General features: G+C 31.7%; 2 protein-coding genes across 3 annotated transcripts; both read right to left on the bottom strand.

Annotated features, from left to right (window-relative positions):
* Positions 1-816: 816 nt before the first annotated feature.
* Positions 817-2,219, bottom strand: LOC124898099. The gene is made up of 2 exons (XM_047411723.1): positions 2,207-2,219; positions 817-1,355 (listed from the first exon to the last, which is right to left on the bottom strand). Exons 1-2 carry the CDS (start codon positions 2,217-2,219, stop codon positions 817-819), a joined length of 552 nt encoding a protein of 183 aa, XP_047267679.1.
* Positions 2,220-3,971: 1,752 nt separating this feature from the next.
* LOC107867078 (BEL1-like homeodomain protein 4) lies at positions 3,972-19,534 on the bottom strand. 2 transcript variants are annotated; one of them, XM_047411209.1, is made up of 7 exons: positions 19,361-19,534; positions 18,770-19,265; positions 18,391-18,562; positions 17,756-18,300; positions 16,566-16,951; positions 14,435-14,495; positions 3,972-4,747 (listed from the first exon to the last, which is right to left on the bottom strand). In XM_047411209.1, exons 2-7 carry the CDS (start codon positions 19,118-19,120, stop codon positions 4,220-4,222), a joined length of 2,043 nt encoding a protein of 680 aa, XP_047267165.1. In that variant the 5' UTR covers positions 19,121-19,265; positions 19,361-19,534; the 3' UTR covers positions 3,972-4,219. The 2 variants fall into 2 exon arrangements, with proteins under 2 accessions (XP_047267165.1, XP_016568677.2); XM_016713191.2 differs by having other exon boundaries at positions 18,770-19,268.
* Positions 19,535-20,678: the final 1,144 nt, after the last annotated feature.

Below are 20,678 nucleotides of genomic sequence, written 5' to 3' on the forward strand. Positions count from 1 at the left end.
ATTCTTAACTAATCTTTCCAGCCTTTCTTTAGATATGTGACCTAAATATTTATGCCACAAGTAAGCAGATTGTTCATTCACCAAACTTCGTTTGGTACCAATATTATGATGCAGAGTTAAGAGTGTTTCGGCAAAAAGATTATCAAGATTCATTTTGTATAAATTATCATAAAAAGTACCAGTACCAATGAGATAATTATGTTTAAACAAACTAAAACATCCATTACCAAAATTAAAGGAATATCCAGTCTTATCCAACTTAGACAAAGAAACTAAATTTCTCAAAAGAGAAGGAACATAATAAGTTTCAACTAAATCTAAGTGACGCCTAGTATCGAGAATCAGACGATAAGTTCCGACAGCTTCAACCGGAGCCTTTACTCTATTCCCCGTGTAAACAAATCTTTCATTCTTGTTTATGGTTTGGATTGTAAGGAATCCCTACATAGTATTAGAAATATGAACAGTACAACCAGAGTCAATCCACCAAGTATTATAAGGAACTTCAGTTAAATTTGATTTGAGACATGTAAAAGCACAAGGCTTACCTTTCTTCTCAAACCATGCCTTACGTTTCAGGCAATCTTTCTGAAAATGTCCAGATTTTCCACAGAAACGGCACTTCTCATTCTTGTTCCCTTTCTTATGTACTTGAGATGAGGACTGATTAATATTAAGTTGTTTCTGTTGTCCCTTACCATGCTTCTTTCCTTTCTTTTCATCTCCTTGATGATTTACATAATTAATTGAGTGGGTTCCTTGATTATTTAGCCTCATTTCCTCTTGAACCAACATACCATGCAATTCATGCACATTTCATTTGTCTTTCATGATGTTGTAGTTTATTTGGAAAGGACCATACTCAGACGGTGTTGAGTTGATAATGAACTGCACAAAAAAATTATGTTCCACTTTCATTCCCAATGACTTAAGTCTTGCTGCTATGTTTGTCATTTTAATGACATGCTCATACATAGTACGTGAACCATCAAACTTCATGATGGTCAAAGTACCCATTAGTGTCCCAGCAAGAGACTTATCAGCAGTTTGGAAAGACTCTTCCACAAGTTTCAGAAGTTCTTTCGCATTTTCAATTTTGGGAAGAGTAGTCTTAATATTTCCCGCGATATTCATTCGCATGAACATAAGGCCTAATCTGTTAGACCAATCCCAATGCTTATAATATGACTTTTCTTCATCACTGCTAGCTTCAGTAATAGCAGTTGGCTTTTCAGAGTAAAGTGCAACATCAAGATCTAAAACTCCAAGATGGAATTTGATCTGTTCGCACCAATATGAAAAGTTAAGTCCATTAAAAGTTGTAACAGAGGCAGAGTGCGAATGAAGGGCAAGTGCTGAAAATAGAATATGCTCATTTGTTAATGCTTTGAGTTATCAGATTAAATACATTATCAAATTCAGAAATACTTTGCTTAAATGTATATTGATGTTCTCCTTTGGGCGAAACATCAAAATACAACTTTAAACATAATGATGCTTAAAATATATTTAACATAAAACAATAATATTTAATGCATCAATTAATAATATTTATCGTCTTTGGATAAATACATAAAACTAACGATACATCAAAATTATCTCTTTAATATTTACTGATCATACGAACAAACAATCAACCTTTGGGTGATCCACAAATGTCTTATAACCAAAATTTTGATTTATCCATAATTGGTACATCATTTATAAGCATCAAAATTAATGGGTAATTAATTAAAACTATAAACTTTATTTTTTGGAATTAATTTCATAAAGATTTGATCACTTTGGCGATTAAAGAATCTTACATATACGATTCCAAGTTATATTAAGAAACAATAAATTTTATTATTGTATACTACAACGTTCTAACAACAAAGAGTTGTTTCTTTAATATTTAAAATAACAAAGATTAAACTCATATTATTTTAAATAGAATCAATTATAATAATAACAATATTTCAAATTTCGTTATTCAATAATTGTGAAATTTCTAACAAACATAATTAAAATTTACAAGATCTGGAGAAACATTAATTTTAATGGAAAACCACTTGTTCCGAAAATCAGGCTTTGATACCACATGTAAGCATAAAACGGATTATATAAACTTATTCAATCTTATATATAGTCCTATGAATTACTCAGGAACGTTGAACTTAATGATTTTCACATACACATAACAGTAATTCAATAAAGAATTACTTACCTGAATTCTTCATGGTTTTAGTGGAAGCACATCAAGAGCAGAACGTATTGTTTCTCTCTCTTAACCTTACTTTTCAGAATAAATTATGATGGAGCTTCTTTTGGCAGAGAGAGGACCCCTTTTATAATGGGAATAGTCAGTTATGTTTTCACGTTCAATCAACGTGATTGGTGGATACAATCATTATCCTACTAGGAGTCAGTAATTGTGGATACAATCCTACTAGGAGTCAGTAGTTATCCTAGGTAACTTTCCATATAGATTAAGGATTTAACTTATTCAATTATTATTAAACTAATAAATAAATTAATTATGTGGGCCATAGAAATTTAGAACCGACACTTAGGTACGAATAAAATACATTGGAAGGTTAAGTGCTTGATGCTTAATGTGGAATTGATAAACTATTTATTTAGGTTATTAGCAACTAGCAGGGACCATTCTAGGAATTGGTCCCTTTACTAATAGATAGCTATGGAAAAAGAAAAAATGAATCCAAAAAGTGCCCATTTTTGCTAGATTCTCTATAAAGATAACTATGTTCAATAGGCAAAGAATGACTCACTGTAGTACTCATAATCATGTACTTATATATATGTCATGATTGGCTTGAAAGTTTGATGTAAAGAGAACTGAAGATGTCTTTACCGGATCCTTCTATTCTTAATTAGAAATCTCAAATCTTGAGACTGAAAAACGTTTAAGGAGAACGTTTTTTTTTTTTTAAATGAATTTTGCCGGTGTAAATCCTGATTATTAGAGATTCTAAAATGAGGATCGAATATCGAGTGAAAAACAAGAAAAGAAGGTTTCATCTGAGTTTGATTTGTAGGGTTAATTATAAAAGGTCACTGACAAACAAATTTTCAAGCCATAAAATCTATGTAATAATTTTCCTGTCATTAATGCGCGAATCATCCACTTTGATATCTTATATATTAAAAATGGTAATATTATTTATCTAAAATGCAATTCCATAAGATATTTCTAGCCGTAAAATCGCTCAAAGTCTTACAAATTTTCGTAAATTTACCATATTTTGGTAAAAAATATTGTAAAGTTTCTGTTATACTCTAATTTTAAAATCTTAAAAGCGCTCTCACCCAAATAAATTAAAAAAAAAGGTTGCTGATTTGTATTTTGTAGGAAATGGAAGTTGTCAACTTATAGGCTGTTTAATGAGTAACAGAGTAATCTTGATCACAGAAAATACGAAAACAACCTTTCTACGATTCATTCTACAAAATTAGAGGATAAGATCTGCTTACTCCTAGCCATCTCTCCATATCCCACTCGTCCTATTATTATTATTATTATTGTTATTTTTGGAAGGTAACAGAAGAGCAGTCTAACGAATGTTGACATTGAATCATTAACGGTCGATAGTATATTGCTGTTATATTGGTCATTAAGCTTCATATAATTAATTCTCTTCATAGGTATAATATAGGGTGAATTAAGGGGTACTATGTATGTCCCAAATTACCTTAATTATTAGATTATAAGTTTATAACCCCAATTAACCATTTTACATTTTAGTTATATTGATGTCTCTCTACCATTGTCGGGTAAGAAACCTATAACATATATGACTAGACAATTTAATAAGGACAAAGCCTAACTAATTCTGTTGAATTTTTTGCTAATAGCAGTACTCAACTATGTTATTGCTGGTCAAATGAGTTCATGTTCACCTACCTATAGCTTCATAAATAAGAATTTCAAGTACTAAAAGAAGAGCTTGTAAATATAATCACATAGATAAATTACTCTAATTGGCATATAACAACTCTATATAGCACTCAACTCATTACATTCCCATAAATTACCCGCAACGTCTTTTTTTTTACACATAACCTACGTATCAATTCACCAAAATACGATTACAAATTCCCCATTTATACAATTGGTATTCAAATACTAGCTCCAACCTTATATATTATATCAAGTAAATGCATACATTACTTTTACCTGTTTTTTTTTTTTTAATTTCTACACTTTTAAAATTTAATATTAATAAGCTCCAAAGTCTCTTAATTGGAACTGCGTCGCTTTCCTTGGTACATTTTCCGAATGCCTTAGTCCCAATGTGAGTGACACATCTCCAGCTTGCTGAGACCCAAATGCGGCCATACCGGCCGCATTTGAATTACCTGCCACCAAACCAGACGCGTCCCCCGCCATGAAGTAAGGGTTGGCGGAGGACGTAGTGGCGGTGTCGTCTGATTGGAGCATTACTAGTTGGTTTCCCAAGGCATACTGCCTATAATTGATGATGTTTTTTGAAGGGTCTCTTTCATTAGCATTAAATTCGGATCTTGCTGATGATGACAATGGCATTGTTGTTGTTGTTGACGATGTGGCCATGTTGCTTGTCTTGTCGTGCATTGGGATTTGTGCTTGTTTTTCTTGCTGATGCTGTTGTTGATCTTGATTATCATCTTCTTGATCTGTTTCTTCTTCTTTGGTCTCTTGTTGATACATCTCTTCCACCATGGGTTTCCACAATCGAACCCTGGCATTTATGAACCAATTTGATACCTGAAAAAAAGTGTCGATATTAATATACGCTGACAATATAAAATAATATTTGGGAAATTTGATACCAAGATGATACGAAACAGGTCGAAAATACGGATAAAATTAAATCATAATACTACCAAATCAAAGAAAAGCTATAGACCTATGATTAATTAGGAAAGTAGAATTACCTCTAAGAATTGAATTAATCAGAACCATAAGCTATGAAAATCCTCAAAGAGATTAGTAACTTTTGAAGACTCCAGAACAAGTAATTAAGCAATTAAGATACACTACTCATCATTCACCAACTAATGTTAATGAACACTAAGGAAACTATTCCCTCTGTTCATCTTTACTTGTTCACTTTTTAATTTTGGGATATCCAATAATACTTGTCCAGTTTAGAAAATCGATGGATATATTTACCTATTTCAACCCATTGCCCTCACCATTAAATATTATTCATTATCTAATATACTTTCCAAAGCATTAAATTTATTACGTTCAAAGTGTAATATGGTAAAATTACGTCTATTATTAACTGTTTCTTAATTTTTGTGTCAATAGAAAAATAGACATGTAAAAATGGAAGAAGAGAGTATTAAGTTACATTGACATGTATCTTGAGCAAGGGTAATAAAAGAGGATAGAGGCATAAATGAAACGGAGTATAATATGGACCACATGAAATAAAACGAAGGAATATAACATGGAGTCACGGAGTATTAATTTTCAGTGATATTTACCTTGAGCAGGGGAATAAAAGAGGATGGAGTCGTAAATGATACGAAGGGAATATAACATGGATCAAGTAAAACGAAACGAAAAGAGTATAACATAGAGTCACGGAGTATTAATTTATATGCATATTTACCTTGAATAACGATAATAAAAGAGGATGGAGTCATGATGAAACAAAGTGGGCATAACATGAACCAAGTAAAATGAAACGAATATAAAATGAAGTGACGGAGTATTAAATTTCATTGATATGTGCCATGAGTAGGGGTAATAAAAGAGGATGGATGGAGTCATAAATGAAATGAACGGAGTATAACGTGAAGAGATGTTAAAGAAGAAACTATAACATGGAGTCACGTTAAATTTCATTTATATGTATGTACCTTTGAGTATGGGTAATAAAAGAGGATGGAGTCATAAATGCTAGCTACTGTATGCACTCAATTTGTTGAAGAGCACATTGATTAAATGAGGACAAATTAATGCAATAGTAGTGACAGACCATTTAAAATCAATCGTGGGAATGTCCTATACTAAATTGGTGGGTACTGTGTAAATCAGACAAAAATTTCTGTATCTATTGCTGCCAAATATATTAGTTGCAGTAAAATCAGAGGAAATGTTTGATGTACATTTGTCAAATTGCTGTCTTTTACCTTTCCATTTTTCAAACAGGATCAATTTGAGTAGCCAGCAATAGATATCATGTAAATAAACTTTGTTTCATACTCTGTGCAACATGTCCTACTACTTAATATGGGAGCATATTGTCACATAATACCAACACATTCATAGTGTCAAAGGGTTCGTTTTGGTAGAGTGTATATGAATAACGTTGACTAAGCTAATAAGGTGTATTACTAATGCTTAAATTAGTTATGATATGATTATTTCTTATCTACAGTTTGATTCGGATATTAAGGGACGTTTTGTCTTTAACCACACTAATCCACGTATAGTAGTAGCCCTTGTAATGTTAATACTATGATATGCTATGTGTTAGTTAAACATAGGTTGTAAATGAAGAGAATAGCAGAAGAAAGATGTAATTAGGGAGACCTTCTGCCAGCCCAACATAGATAATTAAGAAGAGGAAGCTATGAAAAGATAAGGAAGAACTTTAATATGGAGAACACTACTTGAATTGGTTTTATATTTTTAGTTGATTACAAATGCCTTATGTCATCCCTATTTATACTTGTGTAGGGATGATTCTAGATACTACAAATCTAGAGTATTCAATCCTCTTTAACGAATATCTAACACTCTAGAATATCTAGATCTTTTCTAAATACAAATATCAAATATACTACATTTTGTAGATTCCTCTACCTAGAATATGTAGATATATCTTCAAGATGATTATCCTATAAATTACACAAGATATTCTAGAAACTTTACTAGAAAAACTAAGTTATCCAAAAAATCAACTTTAAATATTCTTCACACTTCCCCTTAAAGTGATTTTTGGAAGCTATTCCAAACTTATTGCGGAAGAACTCAAACGAAGCTTTGAACCATGCCTTGGTGAAAATCCTTACATTTTTTTCTCGACTCCTCTTACTTCTTCAAATAATGAAGTTTTTTCTGTTGTCAATTGATCCTGCAAAGATATGTGTCTCTGTATGAACAAAAATTTTATCTTTGTAACATACTGGCTTCACGATATTTTCTTTTGGCCTTTGCAAAACAAGTGAGTCATCTCCCTGTCGAGTTTCATGTTATTGAGTTTTCAAGCTTCCCCTTTCTCTGAACTCCCCAATGACTATATTCTTTGGAGAAGCATTTGTCATGGGGAAGTTTGAACCTCCAGGGATCCATATTTTGGAACCCTCTCTTTCAGATACAACTTTGAAATACAAGGAAATTTCACTTGTATCAACCTCTTCATCATTCATTTCTCTATCAGAAATTTGGTCTAAATGGCCAACTTCTTCATTTATTTGATCTTTATCTTCTCCCTTAACGTTTTCTTCAAAAAAAGGTCACTACTGGCATGTATAGCTTCAGCCCGCTCGAATTCTATTTCAACATCTTTCACGATCAGGCTTTTATTATCAATTTTAGGATCTGCTTCTTTGAATTCCTCAATAACAACTACCATGTCTCTAGTCTGAACGTCTTCAGTATCATCTTGCTTCTTATCAGTGTCTTCCTTCTCCATATGATGGATTGTATTATATCTGATCCAATCTCTTTTCAAATTTATGGAAGTCAGGGTATTTATTTCTCGACTCTCAGCTTCTAAGCATCTTTTTCAACCCTTTTTCTTCTTTAACAACTTTTTTAGTCTGAGCCATGTTGCTCTCTGTGGCTCGAAAATATTTTCTTATGTGTCCTACTTTGCCACACCGATAATATCTAAGAGGCTTCTTACTATAATTATGAATAAACTCTTTCTTCTTTTTAGACGAACCTAAACTACCTGAGAATCGAGAGTGAGACATATCTCTTACTTTTTCTTTAACGTTACTCTTGTCAGCTACAAGAGCATTTCCTTCCCTTTATTTGACAAATTCATCAGCCAATTATTTGACTAGTAAATCCTGTGACGACAATAAATTTTCAAATCCCTCCAAGAATGATTGCTGAGCTCATCCCTGAATTGATGTCACCAAGAAAATATATTTTGGTTTCAAATCAACGAATGATAATTCTTCTCATTCGTACTTCAGAGATAGACTGATCCGTATTCAATGAAGAAATCTCAGAACATAAGTTCTTAATCTTAAAAAAATACTCGGCAATAGAAAGATTACCTTGAGTAGTGTTGGCCAATTTATTCTCCATTATTTATAGCCAGTCTTCATTCTTCTTATTGAAAAACTGGTCGAGGGTCATTCAAATTTCATGAGCTGATTTACACCTTATAATATGGTCAAATAAAACACAGGAGATGAAATTCTTCAGAATAAACTCCGCCTTCGCATTAATCTTCTTCTACTTCTTGTATGCACTACTATTCTCTGATCCATTATTTCAAAACTTGTGTTATTTCTGTTAACAACATCCCACAAATCCTCGCCCACAAGGTATGATTTCATACATATCTTTCATACCTTGTAATTGGACTGATTCAGCAACTCCATTCTCAGTCCATTAACGTAACCGCTTAAATTCATTAGGACAAACCAACTGAATCGACCACAGACCCAATCTTGAAATAAACGCAAATCAATCTAGTAATTTGGCTTTGATACCATGTAGAGAATAGCAGAAGAAAGATGTAATTAGGGAGACCTTCTGCTAGCCCAAGACCGTTAAATAAGATCGAAAGATTCAACTAAAGAAGAGGAAACTATGAAAGAGAAGTTTTGTTATGGAAGAAGATTTCTTGAATTAGATTGTTTTTTAGTTGATTAGAAATGCCAAATGTCATCCATATTTATACTTGTGTAGAGATGATTCTACGTACTATAAATTTAGAGTATTCTATTCTCTTTCACAAATATCAAACACTCTAAAATATCTAGATCTTTCCTAAATACAAATATCAAATAGACTACATTTTCTAAATTCCTTTATCTAAAATTACCTAGAATATCTAGATATTTCTTCAAGATGATTATCCTATTAATTGCACGAGATATTCTAGAAATTTTGCTAGAAAAACTATGTTATCCAAAAAATCAACTTTAAATATTCATCACAATAAATCCTACTCATGTCTAATGCATATATTAGATTCTCAAATATATCCTACCAAACGACCCCTAATAGCTCTAATGAAATATCAACATCTGTATAAGTCAAATTAAGTTATGTGTGTGAACAAAGAATTCATGATGAATGGTGCAGCCATCCAATCGTACGCATTTGACTATGGAAGGCCCTTTCTTTTGGTGGGTGCCGCCGCATGATTTAATTTCGGATCACTCCTTAAGGAATAGGACACAATAATATAGCGCACATCAGAAAAGAGAGTACCCACTTTACTATAAGACAGGTCCCTCGCGTCCTTTCTTAAGAGATAGAGTAATCGTTACTCGACATTTTAAAACTGATCAGTTTAAAATCATGTGATTTGTCCTCGTCTACGTACCCTATTGGCACTAGCCCAATGCCCTGGCTACTCATCTTTAACTAGCTTATTTGTTCCCAGCTATATAATGAAAGTCTCCTCGACCAATCGTCACTCGACAGCTCAAAGCAGACCGATACAACTTTTGTGCTTGCCTACTCGTCTTTCACAGCCTACATATACACTATAAGTTCTTGTGATGAAGGAAACTATGGTCCTAATTTAGATACACCAGTTATACACCTATTCAGGTAAGTTTTAAGGAATGCAGAATAATATCCTTATCCTTAAATATTAAGAGGTTTAGAACAAACACAAGAATAATAAGTATTGAATCCCCTAAAGCAAGACTAAAATTGTCTTAGATTTCAACTGATCAATGAAAAATGTCATTAACAAATTAAGGGAGTCTTAATGAATCAAATAAACATATCTACATTCAGGTTCAGACCAAAGAAAGGAAGCTTAAGCATTAATCATGGTTAATCTTATATACTTAGGTTGTTTTTTGAGATCCTTCAAGGCTACACACTATAGAGGAGGGAGTCCTCATTTATTTTTGGCTTTAGCAATGACAATTAAGACGTTTAAATTTTAACATACATTTGAATATTAAGATTTCATTAAAATTTAGATGTTTAAATTTAGATACATATATTTGAAAGTTAAGATATTGTATTAAAATTTAAATATTTATTAATTAAGATTGCTTACTTTTCAATACCTATATACATGGAATTTTCTTTATTTAGCTATAAATTAATATACTGCATATAAGTTTTCATAAGATACTAAGTTAATTTTATTAATATTTATCAACAAAATATTTTAAAGATTATATGGCAGTTGGTGGTGGTGATGGTAACTAGCAGCGTCGTTGTGGATGTTGACTGGAGATGGTGCTGGCTAATTGAGTGTAGGTAGTAACCAGTGGTGATGGTTGGCCGCAGAGGTTGATAGTTATGGTAGATGATAGTGATTGCTTATAGTGATGGTGATAATGTGATTGTTGATTGATATATAACATGGTGATAGATGGTGATGATTGGTGGTTAGAGTGGTAATTGTGGTAGGTTGTGATAATTGTAAATGGTTGCTTCTGATATTGATAATTGGTCCAAGTAGTTGATAATGGTGCGTGACAATGACAATAGTTGTTAACGGTGGACAATAGCGATGCCAGTGAATACATGAAATTGACACTAAAATCTGAATAATTAAGATCTAGACCTAAAAACAAACATATTTAAGGGTTCAAATTTAAATAATTAAAATTAAGATCTTCATTTAATACGAACAAATAAGATTACAGACTTACGCCTCATTTGTTCTCATGAGAATTAAGGCGTTTGGATCTTACAACAAATCTAAATATTAAAATGGTTATTAAATTTTAAATGTTTGAATCTTACACATTTAAATATTAATATGTATATTAGATCCTAATACTAAATAATTATGACAATTTATCTTTTTATAGTTAAATATACAAAAATTAAATTTTTTAATAAAATATCAAATTGATATAATACTGTATCAATAGAATATTTTGAAATTCACATGGCAGTTGGCGGTGATAATGGTTGGCAGTCATGGTTATTGGTGTTGGTATCGATTAACGATGTTATATATATTGCTAAGGGTGTTGTTGTGGATAGTAGCTGACAATAGTGACTGATGGTGGCAGAGGCTGATAATTATGATGGATGATAGTGATAACTAATATAGTCGGGAATGATGGGAGTGGTTGATAATACATAGTTGTGATTAATGAGGTGATTATTAATAGTGATCAGTGGTAAATCATTATGGTCGGTAGTAATAATTGTAAGTGATGACTAATACAGGTAATAATTGATAGTATTGTTTGACACCAGTACTGGCGATTATGACTAAGGATAGTGATTGTCGATAGTGGTAACCGATATCAATGATTGTTAATAATGATGAAAGATAAAGTGATAATTATTCAAAATTTTACACCAATATAATATTTCACCATCTCCATCCACTTTTAATAGTTGCCCATTGATGTCGAACATACACCGCTATCAACTACCACTACCCACAGTTCACGATCATTGCTCGTAATCGTAACCATCAATCACTAACGACTGACATATTCATTTTGCATTATCACTAATCTACATTTACATTATTACCATAGCCATCACCGATTACCACCATCATATATCGTCAACAATCATTATCAATTGCTTTTATGATCATCACCCACTATAATTACCAATCATTACCACCAATTACTATCAACAACCACAATCATTAATCATTATTGTCAACCACATCACTACTAGCTACATACCACCTGCATCCACTACCATCAACTATCACTATCGCCAATCAACACTCACACTTACCATTCTTTAGTCACCATCGCCATCACCAACTACCATATAAATTTTATTTTAAAAAGTATTTGTTGATATAGTATTTGTGATTCCACACGATGACATATGCAAATACTGTAAATTACTAGTGCTAACTGCTAACAATATAATAGTACTACCCAATGTCTAATATGATGGTATTAAAATTTCCACAAGCTGATGTTATCATACCACTTTTTTATGTATTCACACTCGATCTACTGCTTGAGAATAATTTAGAAATATATTTTTCCTACTTAAAATATTTTTTTCCATAGACAAATATTTGTTGTCACATCAAACATGCACGTCCTAACTACTTATTCAATAATGAATCTTGCTACGTTTGATGTAATTTATAGTACTATCAAATTATTTACTCCTATATTGTTGGTAAGGAAGTTAGTTGATCATTAGTTCTATACACATCATATAGTATAAGCTTAGAATTTTTTTAAAAAATATAACCTAAGAATATCCTATTATTCAAACAAATTCTTAAAAAAAGCCGTCACCTATACTTAGATTAAAGACTATTTGAAAGGGGAAAAAAGGCTATCTTTTTTTTATAAAAAAATAATCGTTTTTAAACGTATCTTTCTGACTTTTCGTGCTTAACAACTATTTATGAGTACCATAGTAAGTGGGAATTGGGAATTGGGAATTGGGAATTGGGAATTTAGAAAAGTTCATAAGATATACTCCCCCATTTCAAGTCATTTTAGTGATTTATTAACTAATCTGTCAAAAAGATGGCGAATAATTATATTTTAAAAATAATTATTTTTTATTTTTCACTTTATCTTCAATGAGGAAATTTTCGTTCTTATTAGCTTGATTAGGAATAGATTCTAAAACAATAATGAAGATTTTTGAATCGTATGATCTTGATAAAGATATGTGTAACTAATTAAAATAGTCTTTAAATCTTGTAATATAAAATATGTCATACAGGATGTTGATTGTAATTATTAGTAGTATTAAATAGAGAGTAACATTCTTTTGGAAACACACTTAATTAAAAAAAAGCAATACAGAAACTAAAATGAAGATTGTATGATATGTTTAAGGTCACAAACTTTAAAATTACTGCTATATAAATATTATGATGTTTAAGACCATAAACTTTTAAAGTCCTTATTTCTTTTTAAAAATATCATTTTGTCAAATCAAATAATGCCATATATAAATTAAACCAAAAAAGTATATAATAACAATATAAAAACATTTTGCTCTCTATATATCATTGTAATTTAGTTCGAGATCGTTAATTAGAGAGGTGGATCGAGGACTTACATTTTATTTGTTTAGGATGTCATTAATTAAATTCATCAACTATTTGAGTCGTTGAATTCTAAATTTAATTTTTAAGTGTTTTTGAGTCAAGGGTCTGTTAGAAATAGTTTCTACTTTACCAAAATATGGATAAGATCTGTATATCTATTCCCACTCTTTTCAAAGTCTATTTACGAAACTACACTGAGTATGTCATTATTATTTTTATTTAAAAAATATATAATTAAGTAATATTTGAATTAAAGTCCCTGAATGAAACGGAACAATGCATAACTTATATACTCTATTGGTTCTTTTGATAGGCATGGTAAATTATCTTAAAATTATAATTCATGGACTAATTTATCTCGCTTGAGAAATGTAATAAAGTAATCTCAAGTTGAATGAGATATGTTTTGATATACCATAATTAAGTTTGGGACATGATAAATTTTATACCGCCAATTAAATATAATACAAATTTTACTCCAATTTTAATCATGAAATATCTCACATTGTCTGGCATATCAACCAACTTAGGACCCTTTTGGCGACGAAATTTTTTTTCACTTTTCTGAAAATAATTTTTGCTTTGTGTCAATTACAATAAATTGATGTTTGGTCATGAGAAATTCAAATACAACTTTAAGTTGCATTTGATGAAAAAGTGAAAATACGAATAAATTGTTTTTATTTTTTCCCACCTTCTTTCTCTCACAAAAATTAAAAAATAACACACACAACTCAAATTCTAACTTCAACTTCAAAAATTTTAGTCTTCATGACGAAACGCCCACTAAGTCCAATATTCACCCAGGCCATGTTAGATTAATTACACTATGATTTTTACCAAACTCAAAAGGGCATGATGATGCATATATATTACTCTCTTCGTTTAAAAAAAGAATGACCTACTTTTCCTTTTTTTAGTCTGTTTAAAAAGGAATGACTCCTTTTTTTTTTTGGCAATATTTTAATTTCAACTTTCCACATGGCATGTTTAGGACCACAAGATTAAAGGACATTTTGGTACATTTGACATAACTTTGATTTAAGATCACAAGATTCAAAAGTGTTACTTTATTTTCTTAAACTTTGTGTCAAGTCAAAGTAGATCATTCTTTTTTAAACGGAGGGAGTATGTGCAGAGAAATAGAAAGCAGACAAGTCATTAGAATTGGGAAAAAAAAAAGAAAAAAAGAAAGAAAGATGAGTAATCGTTTTCAAGATATATATATATGACAGCATCTGAGGTAGGAGGTAAAAAGATGTAATGAGTACCTGATTTTTGGATAAACCAGTCTGCCGGGACAACAAATGCTTGTCTGCTTCACTTGGATATCTGCATGTTATGTTATAAAAAAAGCAAAGGACTTATAATGACTTCACTTTTCTCTCTTTCATAATCCGACAACAATCCTTAATATTAACTATACACATACAATTCCTGCATGACAATAAAATTAAACATATCTATCTCCTGCATGCTCTAACTGCCTGCACCAATTCATGTAGTATAAGATTCTAATTCATCAACTGTCTCTATGCCTTGCGATGACAGTGGTAAGGTCTGTGTATACTCATCATATTCTTCGAAGCTTATTTGTTGAACATCGACAGCTTTTAAAATTTGCTCAGTAAATTTTATTTAGATATAGTTAAACACTTAGAATAAGGGATCAAATATTTTCAAAAGAAACATAATGAACTTTATACATATGTTCTCAAGGTATGTTAGATAATTAAGTTATCTACATAATATATACTATCTTTTTAAATCATACATATCTACTTTAATTGAAATTGAAATATGCTGAGTAAGATCCATTCTCTTTGGACTCTAAATTTTAAAGACTAAACTGGATATGTTATTATTGTTGTACATTGATAACTCTTTAAATTGAAGAAGTGCTTGAACATTAAGGACAAAATGGGTGAGAAAGTTAATTAATTAAATTTATATATATATTAGTAATATATATTAGTATAAGTGTTTAACAAAAAATGAGAAAATGAGTATGCATAAATTTTAGACATCAGGTAAAGTCAGTCCATTCCCAATCCCAAGTAGAAAATGTGAAAATTTTCCCTTTCTTTCTTAGGCAGAATAAAAGACACATTTGGTAATTAAGGGGCAGGAGATTCTCTGATTTTCCCTCTAAAATTCCAAATTGAAGGAATAAAATGGGAATATGCACATAAAAGATTTAACTTATATATATTTACGATTTAAAAGTTTATACCATTACCAGTATTTTTAAATTCTTACTCCAAGTTGATTCTCTTAATTCTGATTATAAATTTTATAACGTTATATGCAGTTCTCTTTAGGGGCGGAGTTAGAGTTTTACTTACGGATCGATAAATTTCAATAATTTTGTCTCAAGTTTTTTATTTGTATTTAAAAATCTGCTTAATGTATATAACTAATTTATCAAGAATACATTAAGTTGCATTTTTAAGAATCCAAAATTCATAAACTAAAAATGTTAGGTTCACCTATGATTATGTTTTAAACAATTTAACTGAAGTTTATGTTATATATATCATCGTTAGAATATCTTTTTATATCATCAAATTATTTTTACCTATTGTAACAGATAATTTGTCTTACTTTCAGTATTACAGATCCCACATTTTTACAGGTTTACTTATAGATACCCTTTGAATAATCTGATGGAGAAAAGAATCCTTCAGACTAACAATTGGGATTATCTCGATTCAAACTTTGAGGTTAAATTTATCTCATATTTAGTGATAGGATTAGCTAAAATGGATATTTAAAATCAAGCTTATAATCTGGACAATTTTTCCCATATAAAAGGTGGAATTCAGTATCATGTTAGAATAATCCTACTCCCTTCCGTCTCAATTTAAGTGTCTTATTGCATCTTTTGTCTGTCTGAAAAGCACAGATTAAAAAATTAAAATTACAAGATTCAAAAATCTCATGTTATTTTTTAAACTTCAGGGCTAGTCAAATTAAAGACACTTAAATTGGAACGGAGATAGTAATCTTAATCCTAAAATTATAATTTTGAAACTAGGTTACTCGGACTCTTCAAAAACATCGTTCGGTACCATATTGGATCCTTCAGAAGTAGCATATTCTTGAAGGATCCAACTCGGGTGCAGCCACAATTTTGAAGAGTCTCACCAACATAGTTCTGGACTATACAGGTTGTAAAATTTATACCAAACGACCCTTTAGACTGTTAAGAGTTGCTAAAGTTAAAAATCAATTATGAAATCTTTACAAACCTTTATGCAGTGTGCATATGATATGTATCAGAAATGTACTATATCTGCACCCGCAGGCACTAAACAGAAAGCACAAAGACAAGAAGAAAATGGACACACACAGGCCACAGCAGAGAGAGAAAGAGAAAAAAAAAAAAAAGAGAGAACGTACGGGTGAAGAAAATGCTCAAAAAGCCATGCCCTTAATACATTAACAGATCTCTCAGGCAAACCTCTTTGTGGCCTCCAAGCATCTGAATCCAACATTCCCATTTGATGTAAAGCCTTCTGCTGCCTCAACTTTTGATCCAACACTTTCAACCTCGGCGTCTCGCCTTTCGTTAGTCCACTGGTTCCAGTCACGTCTTTTTCTCCTAGGTACTTGCATGTCTGCTTCAGCTGCGCGACTATAGCATCCTTTATGCATCTGAAATGCCGCGACATTGCCTTTTGAGCTAGCGCGGTGTATGGTGCTGCTGCACCGTAACCAATTACTGAGTCGAATGAGTTAACCATCGCCTGCATTTGCTCGCAGTAACGCGTGTACCTTGCGTCTACCTGTTAAAAAGAAAAATGAGATTAATTTTAATAGATTGTATGATCAACAACACATGGTGTGCATGATGGAATATGCGTAGCACGAAGCATTGTTGTGCTACACTTTTCCAGCATAAATTAAAGAAAGAATGCTCTCCAGATTTGTTTCTATAAAAATTAGTATTAATCACTGTACCTACCTGACATCTTCTTAGTACTACAAAAGGGAATTAATGAACGTGGGGAGCAATTGATTTTTGGGGTGGCTTGTCGAGTACTGATACTAATACTGACACTTTTAATTAAACAAAAGGTTAAGCATAATTGAAAATTAAAAATTTAAATCATCATTAGAACGCGGATTTGTATCAATAATTCGCGATTATACATATATTTTAAAAAAAGATTTGAAATCTGGAAGAAAAGAGAAATGGTCCCCAACTGTATATAGAGGATGATAAATCATTAGCTTCTTGTGGAATATTGGATCTTTGCTGATTACTTATTTTAATTATATATAGGAATTTTTCCTAATTAGCTTCCCAAATGCTAAACTACAACCTATAATGGAGGCATGTCGTTAGTTGTTCGACATGTACCCCTTCCTAAAAAGTGCAACACTAATTAATTAAACCTTAATAATGAAAGGTATAACGTAGTACTAGTCCTATATTAATATTCTAATGTCATTATTAGTTGCTAATGACTATTGTAATTAGGTAATCAGCTTTTGATAATTTTGAAAATGGACCCTTTAACAAGCTAGTTTTTGACGTTTTACTGACGATTAGAGAGAGAAGGATTAAGAAAGTTACTACGACATGCCTCATCGAGCATAGATAGCAACTTGATTTTCCTTCTTTGATACTCAGATCTCTCAGCAGCTGACAATGGAGGGTGATTATCTTTCGAGGAGCCACGATGATCTTCACTCTCCGAGTTGGAATTAGGGTTTTCATCATCGTATTTCTTGACCCTTTGGTTCTTGAAATTACCTCTCCCTACACAGCAGAATTCCTCGAGAAGCTCTTGTGCAGCTTTTACATATCGCGAATTTCTTAGAGCATTTGATATTCTTGGCGAGGATGCTGCATATCCGACATGAATTTGATGGTGAACATTGGTGTGAGGACTAGTAGTACGATGATCCATTACTACTCCTGAATGTAACAGTTGATGATGGTGGTGGTGGTTGTTATTAATCGGACTTAATAGTCCTTGATTATTTTGCAAGTAAATTCCACCATTTCCGATCCTCAAATCCTCCAATTTTGCAGCAGCTTCGAAGTTCCTAGAAAGTGATAAAGAAAGACCATGTCCATCCACAACCCTCCCAATTCTAGTGGAATCGTCTTCTCCACTACTGCTACCTGTTGAAGACATAATTATATATATAGTATCAGAGCCGACAAAGCTGGTTTCAATTTGAATCTGAAGAGGCGTGTTGAAGACATAATTACCGGGAATCCATGTGAACTGAGACGGAGGTTCCACGGTTGCTGGATTAAGCAAGTGAAATCCTTGATGATGAAGAAGATTGTTCGTGTCTACTGAGTTGGGAAGTAACATGTGAAGTGAAGATGAAGCGCGAGGCGGAGATGACGGTTTAATATGAGGATTCATAAGAGGAAGCTGCATGAAATTAAAATTGCTAGACTCTCCATTAGCATAAGAAAAAAAGAAGAAGAAGAAAAAGATAGTACTAAAAGACTCGTGAGAGTCAAGGTCAAGGTTGATTGATGAGAACTCCTCGGAAAAATGAATCTAATTGTATATACATCTTACATAAACACACAATCATATATAGCTAATTAATATATATTCTACTAGTTCAATTACCTCAGTATCGTTTATTATCGATTGTGGATGAAGCTGTTGCTGATGTTGATGCTGCTGCTCCTTTTGTGTCCACGATCGATAGTTACTCGATTGGATCTGATCATCCAATATCTCCGTGGCGGTCTTCCGCCACGCAGATGGATAACTGATAATCTCAGTCAACATACCTCCATCGTCATAAACCATCGCCCCAGCGGGCGACGGCTCAACAGCCGCAGCAACTCCAACTTGCTGCGGCTCAAAGCCTTGTACTCGTAACATTTCCTCATGCTTCGTCGTTGTCGTCGCAGATCTCTCATATACATTTGAGAAATTGTAAAATCCTTGTTGATGATGAAAACTTTGTGACATGGAATTATCCTTTTCTTCTTCTTCAACACACCAGATTGTTTTTTATATCAGTTCTAAGAGAGTACAAATTGTTATAACCTTAGGGACTAAACACTTTGTGTCCTTCCATATGGTATCTTATTTATGACAATTTCTTGTCTTAAAGCTGCTGCTCAAATTCACAAAAAAAATAAAAAAAATTGTTAGATTTATCAGTACCAAAAAAGGCTAAAAAATATATGAAAAGAATATAAATATTACCCGTAGTAGAAACAACAATTTTCTCTGAACAAGATGGAAATCTTTTTTTTTTTGTAGAAATGGAAGTAGTAGTACTGCAAATTTCTCAATCAAAATACTTGTAATATGAAACAAAGACAGAAGAAGAGAATGGGTCGCCTTCTCTCTTCTTCTTCACTATCACCTCCCTTCGCTTTCACAGAAACTTTTTTTTTTAATATATATATTTTTAATATAATAAATATAAATAATTACCAACTTATCATTTGTATATGTGCTTTTAAAGTATAAAGAATGTAAAAGAAATAGGGCTAGTGAAAGTCACTGGTGATAAAGGTTGAAATTTTGTTATCCTATGAAAAGCACTACTTCCATAGTTCAAGGCTTTGTAATTTATTTATTTTGAGAATATGTAACTTTCCTTTTTCTGTTTAGAAAAATGATACTCGCCCCGTCTGTTTTACTTTCCGTTTTAGTCCATTTAAAAAGGAATGTTTTTACTTACTTAAAAGTTCTTTAATTACTATAATTTTTCATGTGACATGTTTAAAATAAGATATTTTGACAATCTTACATATCTTTATATTAAAACTACATGATTCATAAGCCTTCTATCTTTTGTTTGTTACACTCTATATTAAGTCAAAATAAGATAAACAAATTGAAATGAAGGGAGTATGTTATTCTAATAATTAAAAATAATTAATGGAAGTCTCCAATGTAAGCACGCATCATACAAGGTAAGCAAGCACACTTTAGTTAAATTTTTATTATATGATTTTTAACCTTACGGAAAGGTCTTAGTGATACAAACATCACTTTTGGTGACACAACTTAATCGTATCGTTGTTTGTTTATTGTTTCCCTTTTAAAAAATAATAGTAATAATTAAGATGTGGCTCTTACTTACTTAGTGATGATATGAAATTAGAATGACCTACTGGTTTAAGCTTCAACTAATATCTAAGAGTTAATTGGGCAGTTTGTATTCCTCGTTAGAAATTTCATTCTTCAAGATTTTCTAATTTCTATATATGTTCATTGAAGAAGGAAGCGAAGAGAAAGTAGTCTGTCTGATCAAACTTTTAAAATATGTTAATTTTGAAAAGTACACTTTGTCAAAAGTGCTCTTTGAAGAAGTACATTTGATTTGAAAAATAACGTTTGTGTTTAGCTAATCAATTTTTACAAACACTTTTATCAACATTAGAGCATTCTTTGTGCTTGGTCAAGCTAAGATTCTAGAGAGAAACAACATTTTTTGTCTTCTAATTTCTACTTCTCAAAAAGCACTTACAATTATTTTCCCTACAAAATGGTCAAATAATTCAACTCTCTA

Source organism: Capsicum annuum, chromosome 4, assembly GCF_002878395.1.
Source record: "Capsicum annuum cultivar UCD-10X-F1 chromosome 4, UCD10Xv1.1, whole genome shotgun sequence".
NCBI classification, from domain to species: domain Eukaryota; kingdom Viridiplantae; phylum Streptophyta; class Magnoliopsida; order Solanales; family Solanaceae; genus Capsicum; species Capsicum annuum.